Genomic DNA, 13,634 nt, shown 5'->3' on the forward strand with positions numbered 1-13,634 from the left:
CAAAACCGAACACCCGTGTTATAACGACTACCCTTCCCTCTCCACACCATTCAATCAATTATTATACAACTCATATAAAAGCTATAACGTCAACACATCCAGTAACTGCAAGCATCGCATATGGTCGGTTCTGGTAAAAGACAGCGCCGTTTCCGAAGTCACACTGATTGAAACGCGTGGTTTCTAAACCTATAGACCAAGTATTCACTGAGCCGCACCAACTAATGCGAACCTATTGCTTCCGTGTGGACGGCACGATAGCAACAATAGAACGCCTGTGTCCCGTTACTCTGCTTGGAAGTTTTAGGGCTAAATATATTTTACGAAATAATAGTTCGTCTACCTTGTGACGTAGTTGATTACGTCATGTTATGTGTGATGTCTTTATTTATTTGTAGTTTAAACTTTAGATTCTTTATTCTATGTCTAACTGCACATCGTTAGTTTTATCAGCAGGCAAGCTGCTTTTTAATACTTTTTCCCAGCTATAGTTTTACCCAAAGCATATTCGCGGTTTGCTGCTAATCCTCTTTGTTGTTTTAATTAATTTGTTCTTCGTTACTGGTTTAGATTATATTTCTCAGTGGGCTTTCAATTCACGACCATAAAGTTGCCAGAGTTCGTATACTTACTATACTAATATGTCGATACACGGACTATGTTACTTTGATACCAGCTGTTTTGCATCTACATTTCCGCTCTTAATAATGTAGCCAACAAAGCTGCGCGCAGCAAAATCAGAATCAACGGTATTACTGCTTTATCGCATTTAGCATCTTGGTGTCTGGGTTTGGTTGGGTGGTACAGGGTGTGTTTCCGCATTGACTCCACTGCTGTACTCCGTCTTACCCAATGGATTAAATAATAGCTCATACCAAGCTAAACAAATAATCGAGTTCTTTATTTGACAACACACGATAAAGAGACGAGACGAATTAAGAAAGGACAAGAGAGTTCGAGACACAAAACAGAAGTATTTTAAAACAAGAAAAAATTAGTTGCTGCAAAACAAAATTCGGCTGTTCTCGTGACTAAGGCGTATAAGACAGATGGTTCCTTACAGACCAAGGGGAAATTGTGACAGGGCTTTTGGAGCTAAAACATAAACACCATGAATCTCACCACAGCGTCGATAATACAATATTGTTTATTATAAAGACTTTAATTTGCGATATTTTGAAGTTAAATCTATCGCTTTTATACAGTGGGTACTAGCTACTAGAGTTAAAAGCCTATGTTAAAGCGCGTTTGATACTGTAGCCGCACGCGCACACGGTGCTAAATCAGGACTGGCGTATTATATACTTCTTAAGACCTAACGCCTGGTATTGACTTACACAGATCTTATTTTAAGGCACATATACCGTAATCCTTATCCAGATAGTGTAGCAACCACTGGACTTGCAGCACGGACTCTGAATCCGCCAAAATATTCGATATTTCGCTTTTGAGGAACTGTGATGTGACGCTGGTGTCATCCGATCTAACGTCAATGAATTTCACAGGAAACTCGTAATAACATTAACGTAATGTTCGCTGTGTCTTTGTTTTTATCAGGTTTTAAGCCCATACATTGTGTTATGCAAGAAATCGAATATGAAAGAGGGGAAAAACATTCAAATAATTGAATGGAAAGACTTGGACAAAAAGAAGTTTTACACAAGCGGTCTTATTTTGAGTGGACTACTTCGTTTTACAATTTACCCGGCGAATTTGATTAAAACAAGATTGCAGGTTCGTTGACTTATGTTCGTTGACTTATGCCATACTCTAATATGCCGACATGACGTAGCACAGTATTATACTTTATGCTGTAGCATTACAAAATTGCTCTGGCTGTTCTGGTCCATACATGGGATAATGATACACGGTAACACCTTGTGCCCGCTTACAAGTTACCATGTATGTTACTTTGTGGGTGATTGTTTTCTGTATAGCTGACAATTTGGACGACCCATTAGTTACCGTTGGGTTTAGTATTTAAATAAATTAAATAAAGTATTATTTTTTCAGGTTTTAAACAATACAACAAAGCGCTTAAACACAAATTTGCCATAAATTTTAACCACGTGCAAAATAAAAAAACCTTTAGTGTCTATTGAATTTAAGATATAAAGGAAAAAAATCAAGTGTCATTCCGGTGCTAGTAAAGAATCCTCCCCTACCTTATTTGCTAATCCCCTAACCACCAACCTCTAACACTTTCCACCAGCCTATTCTGCTATGTACCGAAGGATTCTTTACTAGTGCCGCCATTCCTTTACGGGAGAAATAATAGGACAGTATACCACTTTGCCCTTTAACTTTTAACATTTGGTATTCCGTTTAACAATGAATATTTTCCCCTTTAGGCACAAGAAGGTAAAACAGCATACAAAGGTTTGTTCGATGCCTTTAAACAAATTGGGAAGAAAGAAGGAATCAGAGGTTTCTATAAAGGGTTTCCTATCAGTCTTCTTCAAGTAGGTTGATATTTATAGTTTTTAAGAATATTTTATTAACTTCTTCACAACATGCAGTATTGGTTTACTACAGGGATTAACCATTCATAAAACATTATATCTTTCTTTTTTTATCAATAAGCGTGTTTTAACAACTGTTGTTTTACCGTTACTACCCGTCTTTTCGCTTTTTACCAACTCTCTTGTTCTTCGTTATCGTGACTGAAGAGACGAAATAAATTTCATTCATTTATTCATTCATTCAGGTAAGCATGTTAAGTCGCATCTTATGGACAAGGATCTTTTGTGCACCAATTATAAATTCCCATGTTATAACAGCCTATTGGTGTTTTGCCACATGCATATTTTCTTGCTAATTAATCAACTTTAAAGTATTTCTTCTATGGTAAATATTAAATATTATTTATTATTCTGTACCAGTTTAATCTTTCTAACACTGTATCACCATTTGAAGGTGTTTTTTATTGTTATTTCTTTGTTATCAAATTTTGGGTGAAAAAATTATCCCTATGTTCTCTTTAAAAAAAATTTCCTAATTTGTCTTCTTTAATCTTCTCTCCTTAAAACCTTGTTTTTTCTTCTAGGTTGTAGCTGGTCAGCTTTACATTACAACTTATGAAGCAAGTAAAGAAAAACTGTTTAGTAACCAACATATTTCTGTACAGGTAAAAGTTTTTAATGATATATCGATATATTAATATGTAGTTACATTAAACAATATATTAAAGTCATAAAGTGAGGTGACATGGGTGTCTATATGAATTTACTCATATGCCATTATTATGGGCAATAAATGTTCTAGCCACTGTGCACTAAAAGTATATTAGGATAAGGTAGATATATTGTTTTAAAAAGGGAAATGTACGAATATAGTAAAATTTTAAAACTTTTTAGAATAAGTCAATAAATATGTTGTGTATGTATATGTGATGTACGTCAGTGATATGCTGATTATACAACTTCTTCACCAAATTGACACTATATTGATTATTAGTCATGACCATGAGTCCACGACTGTTTATAATTTTGATATTTAATGTTTGTCATTCATGTTAAAGGTACACGTATATGTATATACATACATAAAGCTTGTATGTACATTATAACATCGTACCATAATCATATGCACCAAACCTGGGGTGGCAGGGTAGGCAGGTCTCTCCCGATTTTTTTACATTGAATTAATGAGTAAACATTACAACCAATAAAGTGAAATTTGTTTCAAAAAATTGTGTGTTTGACTATTCCTACCTCTCTATGATTATAAAAGTTTGGCGCCTAGGACCGTAATACATGATTAAGTGTCACTTATTTATCCTCGCATGGAAAGACATTAACACGTTAATGCCCTAGTTTCTTCTGCGTGTGCTTGATTACGAGTTGCCACATGTGTAACTTTGTGGGAGAATGATTGTTTTTCTTGTACGGCTGACTGTTTGGACAATCCATTAGTAACCACTGGTTTGGAACAATCATAGTTAAGCTTAAGCATAATATATTGTTACTTTCCAAAAAACTACGCTTGTTTTGTAAAACAGTATTTATGGCATTTAACTGTGAGTGCCGTCTTAATGTTCTCTATATAAGCGTCTTGTCCTATATTAACTTAATTATACTAAATTCCGTTAATCTGACCCTGATCTGGTGCTCATAGAGTTGAACGATTCTTGTGTAAAAAATACAGTAAGGATCCGAAAAGAAATGTAACAGACAATTGTATAATAACAGATATACATTTCACCTTTAAATATAACATATTTATCCCCACAGCATCTGCTTGGTGGGTTTGCAGCATCCACTGTATCACAAACCATCATGGTTCCTGTAGATGTTATATCTCAACATCAACAAGTACTTGGAGCTCAACAAAAGATGACTACTGTTGATATCAAATCAAAGTGAGTTACATAGTAAGAATGTGGATTGGTAGTTAAATAATGTATGTATGTCCCTAAGACCAGAGGTTACATGATCAAGGCTCTACCCTGCTACCATTGTGGATGTATGTGACCTTGGGCAAGACCCTTAACGACAATTGCTTTAACCTATCTAAATTTATAGATAAATACAATCATTCAACAAGTTACATAACTTGTAAGCTGGCACTAGGCGTATGAAACAGAACACCCGTATTTGTAACAACTGTCTTTTCCTATATATTGTTATTTAACTTTTCACATAATTTTATCTTTTTCTCCAGGGACCCTAAAGCGGTTAGACGATCCAAACCAAATTTCATCGGTCAATCGATTCGGATTTCTCAACAAATAGTGAATACTGAAGGTTTGCGTGGTTTGTACCGCGGTTACCTTGTATCACTTCTCACCTATGGCACCAACAGCGCATTATATTGGTTGTTTTATTATCTTTACTCTGAACTAATTGAAGACGTCTTACCTCATTCCGATCATTCAATGCGTGAACCCATGCGTATAGTAACAGCTGGTCTACTTGGTTCAACAACTGGCATCATATTAACTAACCCGCTGGATGTTATCAGGACAAGATATCAATTACAGGTGTGTGGATGTGAATAAAATGCTTGTTCATCCCCTGTTTTTCTGACCTGTTGGATTTGTGACTTTCATGTATTAACCATTTAATAATTTCATTTAATAAATAATCACCCACAAAGTAACATACATGGTAACTCGTAAGCTGGCACGAGGTTTTAAACCCGTGTGATACCGACTGTCGTTTTCCGGCCCACGAGGATAAAGTAAATTACATTCATTCATTCACCCAGTGTTTCTGCCACTAAATCAAAAATTTGCAAATTTTAACTTTTAATCTTTTTTCTTGTAATGGTCTATTGGATTTCTAATTTCTATTTTGTTTATGCCTTTAAACCTGAGGTTCTTAAGTTTTATACTGATCCTCAAATAAGCGGTCCTTTCCCAGCTGGTGACCAGTCGATCCTTAAAAAACAATAGGAATATATTTGTGGTAATAGTCTAAATGATAGGGTGTTAAAATGTTAATTAGTTCGAATGTTAGGTGCGCCTGTGTTTCTACAATTTTTGGTTGACATCATATGGTTTAACAACCTTGTATAAGCATACAACACCTTTTACTCTGATGTTAGGTGTACATACAAATAAGCAGAGCCATTCGCCACATTATTCAATCCAGTTTACCTATATTTGACCAGCAACATTACACTAATAACAAAAAAAAATTGTGACACCTATCTCTTTGATTTATTTTTTTCAAATTTACTCATGCCTTTATTTATTTCAATATCCTTGTTTACAGATTCATGGCAAAGGGGAAAGAGCAACTGCTTGGTCAACTTATAAATCACTTGTTGAAAAGGAGGGTTATAAAGGTCTTTGTAGAGGTCTAAGTGCTCGCATTATACAATCATCATTTAATTCGTGCGTCATAATACTGGCTTATGAATACATCAAGAAAATCAGCAGAAAAAAGAATGTGACAGACTTTGCAACAATTGCCAGCACAGATGGATTGTCTTATGGTTTTCCTGGTGATTTACAGGAGTTAAAACGGGAAAAATCATAAACATTTTGATGAAATTGAACTGAAAATTCAATTCACTGTGATAGCTTTACTAGAAAAGACATTCAAACGCATGCGCGTGTGTTTTAGGTAATTCTGTGTTCTTATTTATTGTCTCCAGTCCTTCGTGTAATTAATACCTCTCAGGTATTTGCAATTCTTGAATTAATTTTATCATTTTTTTAATGTTTACTCCCTAATGCAAATCTGTGAAAAGCACTTGGTGTGTTTTTCTTAATTTCAAATAAATGGCATCAGTATCGAGTTGGCTTTAGTTAATAAACAAAAGGGAAGATCAGATAGATTGTATTTGATAATGTTCAAAGCAGATCTGTTTCTTGGTCTGGTATGAACTAAATTGCTACTTCAGGCTATTAGGTTTTTTTAAAATATCTGTAAATATAGTAGGTTGGGACAGGATACCTTTAGCACATAATATACAAGTGTTAACAATGGTCGGGGGGTGTCGTGAGAATATGTTTTTTTTTATTTCTTTGAGGATTCTCTGTTTAACACTAAATAGGACGAGAAAATAGAATAAAAGGTGTCCCATCTTTCCCCATCCTACTTTATATTTAAAAGGGTGAAGCATAAGTGGCCTATTTATAACTTTGTTTGTATTTTGGATATAAGATCAACAACATCGGATATACTGCAAAATACGTATTTACGTAAAATTTTTGATGTATTGACCAGGGAAGGCCATCGGGTTTTATCTTCTTTAAAAAAAAAAAAACCAGCAAACATCATGCACGCAATCACCTATCGGGTTTTATCTATTTCTGACTTCACTAAATCGGGTATACGATTTTTATGCGTAGGTGAAATAATATCCCCTTATGCGCCACACTCTTATCGGCAACAATCGTAAAAGGAAAAGGATTGAAGGAAATATTTCAATGAAGGCGAAAGTGGATTTATATATTTGGTTATCTGACAGTTTCGTTTTTGCTCGTATGCTGTTTTGTTTAAGGTTATGAAAGTGGTTTCGTAAACAGGATATTTAGTTGCGTTGTTTATTTTTTATATTTATATATAATAAATTCGTACTTAAACTATTTTATTTTTAATTATGGTTGTTTTGAATGTTTCTTTATGTAGTTATTTTGGCCACAATTAACTTATTCTTTAACTGTTATAATTGAAGTAATATGCATGAATTTGTTATAGAAAGTTTTATGAATTTGTCATGGGATGAGTGTTAAATAGTAATAAAAATATACATGACCTACCTTTTGGGTTTTATTTGTGTTGTCAAGCAAAAAATGCCTATGGTATTATTACCTGTTTTTAAGCAGCACTTTCTTATTACTTTATATAACATGACATAATGTGAAGTTACAACAACATGTATCTCGTTTAATATACATATACAATTATTTTGTTGACTTGCTGTTGTGTAATTGTTCATTGCGAACCATTTATTTTGCCAGTGGATCAAAATATTTGCAAAGGTTTATTATTTTTTGTTTTTTCATACATGGTACTTAAGTAACCCATCAAGAAATATTTAGATTGTGCGTAATAAATTTGTTTGTAACATGAAAAAAAATATATATAAATACAAAATTATTGACAATATAAAATTACCTAGCCGCTAGCCCGACCAAATTACATTGTTAATTTGCTCTTTTACAAATTAAACCTTTATTAAAAGAATAATATTTGGAAGTTATTACAACATCCCATTATAGATTTGCACCAGAGGTTAAAACAGCCTATCTTCTGCAAACCAGTTTGTTTACAAGATATTTTTATTCTTAACGAACTTTTTCCATCAAGATGTAGAAAATTGATTTTTTGAATAATTGTTTTAAATATTCTGTAAAGATGGGTAAACCCTTGGGTGAGAGAACCATTTGTCAACGTTTAAAGTTGGGCGAGCCGCTCGCTGATATAACCCAACATTATCAATCTTATAGCTCAACAATATCAAGCAAAAAGCCAGAGGTATTTGCTGCGTAAACACAGTGTTATAAATATAAGGTTTTCCACAATGTCAACAGCAGCAGTTTGGTTATTGACCGAGTAAATAATAATGCTGTTTGCTCTGTTTAGCCGGACCTGGGTATTTCCAGCTATTTTTATCTGCCTGTAATTTTCTGGTTTCATTTCAAAATTGAACTTGTTTTTAGGACCTTTGGTTCCATGAAAAATTAACACGGGGAAACGCGGAATTTAACTTAAAGAAGTACGGGAATGAACAGGTAACTTATCAACTGCTGTGGACCAAGTGTTTGTATTTAGTTTGTTATTAACTTAACAGTTGTAGAGCAGCGTGTACACACACTCAACGAACTCGCACTTGGGCCTGTTTAAAGCCAACTCAAACATGACACAATAAATATTATGTTAAATCAATTTGCTTTAATGTAAATCTGGCATGTACATTAATTTATGACGCCATAAATTTTATTTATGTATATAAATGATTTTAATCTCTTCTGGATTTTAGAAAACAAATCGTATTTTCTTCCCACCAATGTGGGTTCGTGTAATAAAATTCAGCAAATAATTTAAAATTTAAAAAAGTTTGGTGGGTTTGCACTAGGTAAATCTGTTGTATTAAGGGTGAGTTGATTTGGTATGACACCCAAGGTAACCTGGGAAGCGTGGTTGCAGTTTTGGGCTACACTTTATTACACTCAATTTTGACACTCTGTCAATAATTTTTTCTTTTCTCGAATTTTATCGTTTTTGGTTACACCCGCCAAAATGTTTAATACTTTATTTCTACACCAGGGCATGTTCCTTGTCCGAGAAAGCATCAACGTCCCGGGCAGTTTCGTATTATCACTCACACATAACGGGAAGGCTCAACATTTCCAAATAAACACTTCAATACATTCCGGTTGCTTCAGCATCGATAACGGACCTCCCTTTGTGGGACTTGACCAACTTATTGCTTTTTATAGGTGATATATATATATGATAAGTTGGAGTTGAATGAATGTAACTTACTTTATCCTCATGTGACAGGAAAACGACAGTTGTTAATCACAGGTGTTCTGTTTCATACACTTCGCACCAGCTTATGAGTTACCATTATATATGTTACTTGTGTTTGGTTATTTTTACTAAATGGTTGGTTAACAATCACCATAGCTTATCCCAGCACCTGCCTGTATTATTGTCTGTGGTGCATTCAGTCTTTAAATTCACCAACGTTATAAATAGACAACACGTTTGTCATAACTGACTTGACATGACTAATTGACACATTTTCAGTTGGTAGGACTCTATAAAGGACATGGTAGCTTAGTAAGGACATAAATTAAACCACTTCGATGCACCAAAGCTTTCTCAGTTTGTAAAATAAAATATCGCAGCAATTACCAACACTAAGCTAATTTCTTTACTATCCTATTTTACTGCAGTCTGCAATAAATTCTACAACTTCTCAGAGCTGCAATTCCACTACTTCTCATACCCCTTCATTGTTCATTTCACTTTCCATTTCACCCTTTTTAAATCATTTACTCTTTCCAGTTATTTTATCCTTTTTCTTTTTACCTTCTCTAAATCGTTTTACAGCTGCAATTTACATTGTCTATTTCACTCTTTTTATTTTACCCTTTTTTATTCGTTTTACCACTTCCAGAGCTGCTTCCAATGGCTTACCCACCATTTTAACACGTTCATGCGTTGGTTACGAGTTACGCCCCTCCCTCCGACAGTTCGGCACAAACACCATCTTACACCAAGCTGTTGACGAAGAAGTAGAAACCGGAGTCTTCAGGAAGATCTTGCAATCAAACCACTGTCCTAACCTCAATATAAGGTAAGGGGGGGTTGCCATTGGAATCATGGAATATTATTAAATAAATACACTCCATGCAATCTTATAAAGTGCTGAGCAGTTTTAATGGGTTAATTGTAGAAGCATTTTGCCACAATTTTCTTCGGCTCATAGTTTTGACTTTTGATAAAAACATGGCTTCAGTTTCATTTACACACAGATAACATAAAAATGTTATGAGCTTCTCAAGTGTTATTGCTTTATAATCAGGCTTTTATGACATGTAACTTGTTACATTTGGTAGCTCAAACTAGGCTGATATGCTGTATACAACAGACTTGAAATGGACCAACTCTTGCCTGAATTCCAGGTCCCAGGACGTGCCATGTTGTAGAACCATCTAGAATAGATTAGATAAGACTGGTATTCCTTATAGACAGGACTAGGCAAGAACATACAAGACATACTGTAGTTGACCACTTTTGTATTATATTATCAATGTTAATGACACCATAACTACCAACCCAATGCGTTGGGGAAAGTGGCGGGCTCCAATATCTGGTGAGGTCCATGCAGTAGCACCCTAGGTGTTGGGGTAATGGGCCAATCCTGGCCTAAATCCTAGAACCCATGGCGTGCCACGCTAGCAGACCTTATTGATATAGAATACAATAGAAGCCCAATGAATTCTAGTATTCTACATTTATTCTACATACAGAAATCTAAATGGACGCACAGCTTTACAAGAAGCAGCCGCTCGTGGCTTCAATGATTTGGTTCTCGAGTTGTATAAACATGGTGCGGATGTGAAAACGAGAGATTATGAAGGGAGTTCAGCATTGCATGTAAGTTGTGGCTTGTGGCTTTTCAGCATTGCATGTAAGTTGTGGCTTGTGGCTTTTCAGCATTGCATGTAATTTGTGGCATGGATTCAAGGTTTTGTGTGAACGTGTCTATGTAGAATAAATGTAACTAAAATGTTTGAATTGAAAAATAATTAGAATGTAAATCTGTCAAAAAAACACATCAAAAAAACGTTTTATTTTCTTAAGATTACTTACATATTAAATAACAAAATGTCTTTTACCATATAATATTAACAATAATGAAGTGTTGTACATAAACATAAATCATATATGAAATTATATAAACCATATATGAAAGTATATAAACCATATATGAAAGTATATAAACCATATATGAAAGTATGTATTACATTGGTTGCCACATGGGATGTACATATTACAATAAACTGTTAAGCATCCACCTACACTACTTCCTCATGCTTATACCATTTAATTTAAAGCAAGACAGCACACAATGTGTCTGCAATAAGCTGTATATGATATAATATACATATTATCAATATATCATTAATATATCAATTGTATTCATAATATTGTTTATAAACCATGACTGAATAAAGTATTTTTTTCTCTTTAAATGCAGCAATATAACCTGGCTACAAAATGCTAAAATACTCATTATTTTAGTTAGTTTTAATTATATTTTATATATGTTATATAAAGTGTATTTTTAACAAATTCTTTGTTAAAGAATATAGCCTTTTTCTATGTGTGGCATTTGCAAAACGCCACCGTGAATTTCAAGGGTTATTTATTCCTTAGCTTGCCTGTGGTGCTGACAAACCAGAGACGTGCAAGATATTAGTGAAGCATTGCCACGCAAAACCACAAGATAGGAAATGTAAATCAGGATGGGTTCCATTACATGAAGCTAGTTACTGTGGCAACCATGCTTGCATTGAAACATTGCTTGTGCATGGAGCTGCTTGCCATCCACGGTGAGTTGCGTGGAAATCTTGGGTTCTGTAAAGTGTCTGTTCAAGCTTGTACAACTTTACTTTTCAAAAATAAATATCAAAAATAATATTTGAAATTATTTGTGAACACTGAAAGAGTTCACCTGTTATACAACACTGATGTTCTTACAAAACATTTAGTGATCACTAGGTTGGAGCAAAACAATATTGGCAATTTTTTTTTAAACCAAGCTTGATAGTTTCGTATAATTAATTGGCATTGCATACTGGTAAGAAACAGCTCAGTAATTTTTAACTGAGGTTGTGAATTACTCCTCAAATTGTAAATATGAAATCCTAATACTATAGATGAAAAACCCATAATTAAAATGTAGTATTTACTTTTGTCTTCTATAGCATTCTTTAAAACCATTCCCTGCTGAAATTTAAAAAAGTAAGATTAAGATATATTTTTTAATTTCAAATATTCTAAACCTCAGTTGTGTAAATGGGGAAACACCATTGGACCTGGCACGTAAACGTAACCACCGGCAGTGTATCCAAGTATTGGAGCGATACCGACCTCCTAAACCACAACGCCCACAAACCAGTTGGTTGCACGATGCTATGGATAGATTTGTGAGTGCTTTTGGTATTTCGTTTAATATTTAAAGTTGTATATTCAGCAAATATTGCTACCAGGGATGAGGGTTATTTAATATAATAGAGTTTTCTTTGCTTTACAAATTGTGTTTAAATACATTAGAATCAGTGGTAAATAAAACACTTTAATATCCCAAGCTACATAACATGGCCTAGAACACGGTAATTGAATATACCTCCCTATTATGTTATACAAACGTAGAAAGCTGTATTAAAATACAATGACACCAGTGCTAAATAAAACGCTTTGATACTGAACTACACAAATGTGTACTGGAAAACCATAATTTGGGCTAAGTATACTCCTTATGTTTTCCACTCCCAGAAAGCTGTATTAAATCACACCAGGGCTAAATAAAACTCTTCAATACCAAACTACATAACATAGGCAGGAAACCATAGTATAACATAACTAACCCCTATGTTTTCCGCCTCCAGAAAGCTGTAGAAATGCTTGAGATGTCTGGTCTTGTTGATGGTTCATTCATGGTTAGATTGAGTAAACGTAACCCCGGTCAACATGTGCTTACTATGGCTCACGATAAAACTGTCTACAATTATGAGATAAGGAACCGGGTAAGTTGGATTATAACTCTCATGGTTTTAGTGGTTAGTTGCTTAATCGTAAACAAAGGGTACGGGGTTCAATGCTCAGGTGCTCAACTAAAACGAAAATTACTCCAACCCAGTGGTCACTAATTCGTAGTAAGACCCTAGGTGTTCGGGTAATGGGTAAACTGCTGCCAAAATCCCTGTTTCATGGCATGCCAGTCTTTGCTATTTTAACTTTAGATAAGTGTTAAATCTTTTTTCCTTATAACCATATACTAGTAGTGGTCAGTTATGCACGGGCACAACATTAATTTTTGTGTAATAATTGTGGCATAAAGACAAACATAGAAATAGACACAAGTTGAATATATACACAATATGTTTACAACCTAACCACAAATAGGTTACATTAAACTAAAAAATTACTTTTTTAACCCAAGATCTGTATTACTCACAGACAGTATAGCATCAAACAAAGTTGTGTGAATCATAAAAAACTATTGTTAACCCATTATGAGTCATAACTATTACACAGGGCAACCAGTGGTATTACATTGATGATGGTCCATTATTTACGTCGCTCGAATACCTTGTAGATTATTATTGTCGATGTTCGGACGGACTGCCTGCTGAACTAACTTCACCTGTACCATCAGCAAGGCAAGTATATGTGGGGTTTAGAAGGGTGTGTTTGTGTCATGATAGAATACCTTGACACCTATGGCTTGACACCCTGGCACTTATGACACTTGACGCCCTTGACACTTGACGCCCTTGACACTTATGGTTGGCAAGTATATGTGGGGTTTAGAAGGGTGTGTTTGTGTCATGATAGAATACCTTGACACCTATGGCTGTAAATAAGTAGCAAACATTCTTTAAACACTGTATAGTGGGGTGGGGAGATGGAAGACCTTTAGCACATATCCTGATCGTG

The 13,634-nt window shown here is 34.6% G+C and overlaps 2 protein-coding genes across 2 annotated transcripts in view; both read left to right on the plus strand.

The window, feature by feature from the left end:
• Positions 1–1,511: 1,511 nt before the first annotated feature.
• Positions 1,512–6,278, plus strand: LOC100184148 (solute carrier family 25 member 44-like). Its single transcript, XM_002125519.4, has 6 exons — positions 1,512–1,734; positions 2,352–2,462; positions 3,047–3,127; positions 4,233–4,360; positions 4,663–4,981; positions 5,718–6,278. The coding sequence occupies exons 1-6, from the start codon at positions 1,597–1,599 to the stop codon at positions 5,982–5,984; spliced, it is 1,044 nt and encodes a 347-aa protein (XP_002125555.1). The 5' UTR covers positions 1,512–1,596; the 3' UTR covers positions 5,985–6,278.
• A 1,482-nt stretch (positions 6,279–7,760) lies between these two features.
• The window catches only part of LOC100187339 (tyrosine-protein kinase HTK16-like), a 14,005-nt gene continuing 8,131 nt past the window's right edge, over positions 7,761–13,634 (plus strand). Inside the window, exons 1-9 of the mRNA XM_002121076.3 lie at positions 7,761–7,931; positions 8,117–8,188; positions 8,724–8,896; positions 9,583–9,762; positions 10,439–10,565; positions 11,349–11,524; positions 11,983–12,121; positions 12,584–12,721; positions 13,233–13,357. Coding sequence (XP_002121112.2) covers positions 7,812–7,931; positions 8,117–8,188; positions 8,724–8,896; positions 9,583–9,762; positions 10,439–10,565; positions 11,349–11,524; positions 11,983–12,121; positions 12,584–12,721; positions 13,233–13,357 — 1,250 coding nt within the window. The 5' untranslated portion in view covers positions 7,761–7,811. The remainder of the gene's footprint in view (positions 7,932–8,116; positions 8,189–8,723; positions 8,897–9,582; positions 9,763–10,438; positions 10,566–11,348; positions 11,525–11,982; positions 12,122–12,583; positions 12,722–13,232; positions 13,358–13,634) is intronic.

This window comes from Ciona intestinalis, unplaced genomic scaffold (genome assembly GCF_000224145.3).
Source record: "Ciona intestinalis unplaced genomic scaffold, KH HT000059.2, whole genome shotgun sequence".
Classification (NCBI taxonomy): Eukaryota; Metazoa; Chordata; class Ascidiacea; order Phlebobranchia; family Cionidae; genus Ciona; species Ciona intestinalis.

Coding starts and splice junctions, on each gene's coding strand:
- LOC100184148 (XM_002125519.4), top strand. CDS start 1,597: ATGAAAGAGGGGAAAAACATTCAAATAATTGAATGGAAAGACTTGGAC. Junction 4,361..4,662: donor ACTGTTGATATCAAATCAAA/GTGAGTTACATA, acceptor CTTTTTCTCCAG/GGACCCTAAAGCGGTTAGAC. Junction 4,982..5,717: donor GGACAAGATATCAATTACAG/GTGTGTGGATGT, acceptor CCTTGTTTACAG/ATTCATGGCAAAGGGGAAAG.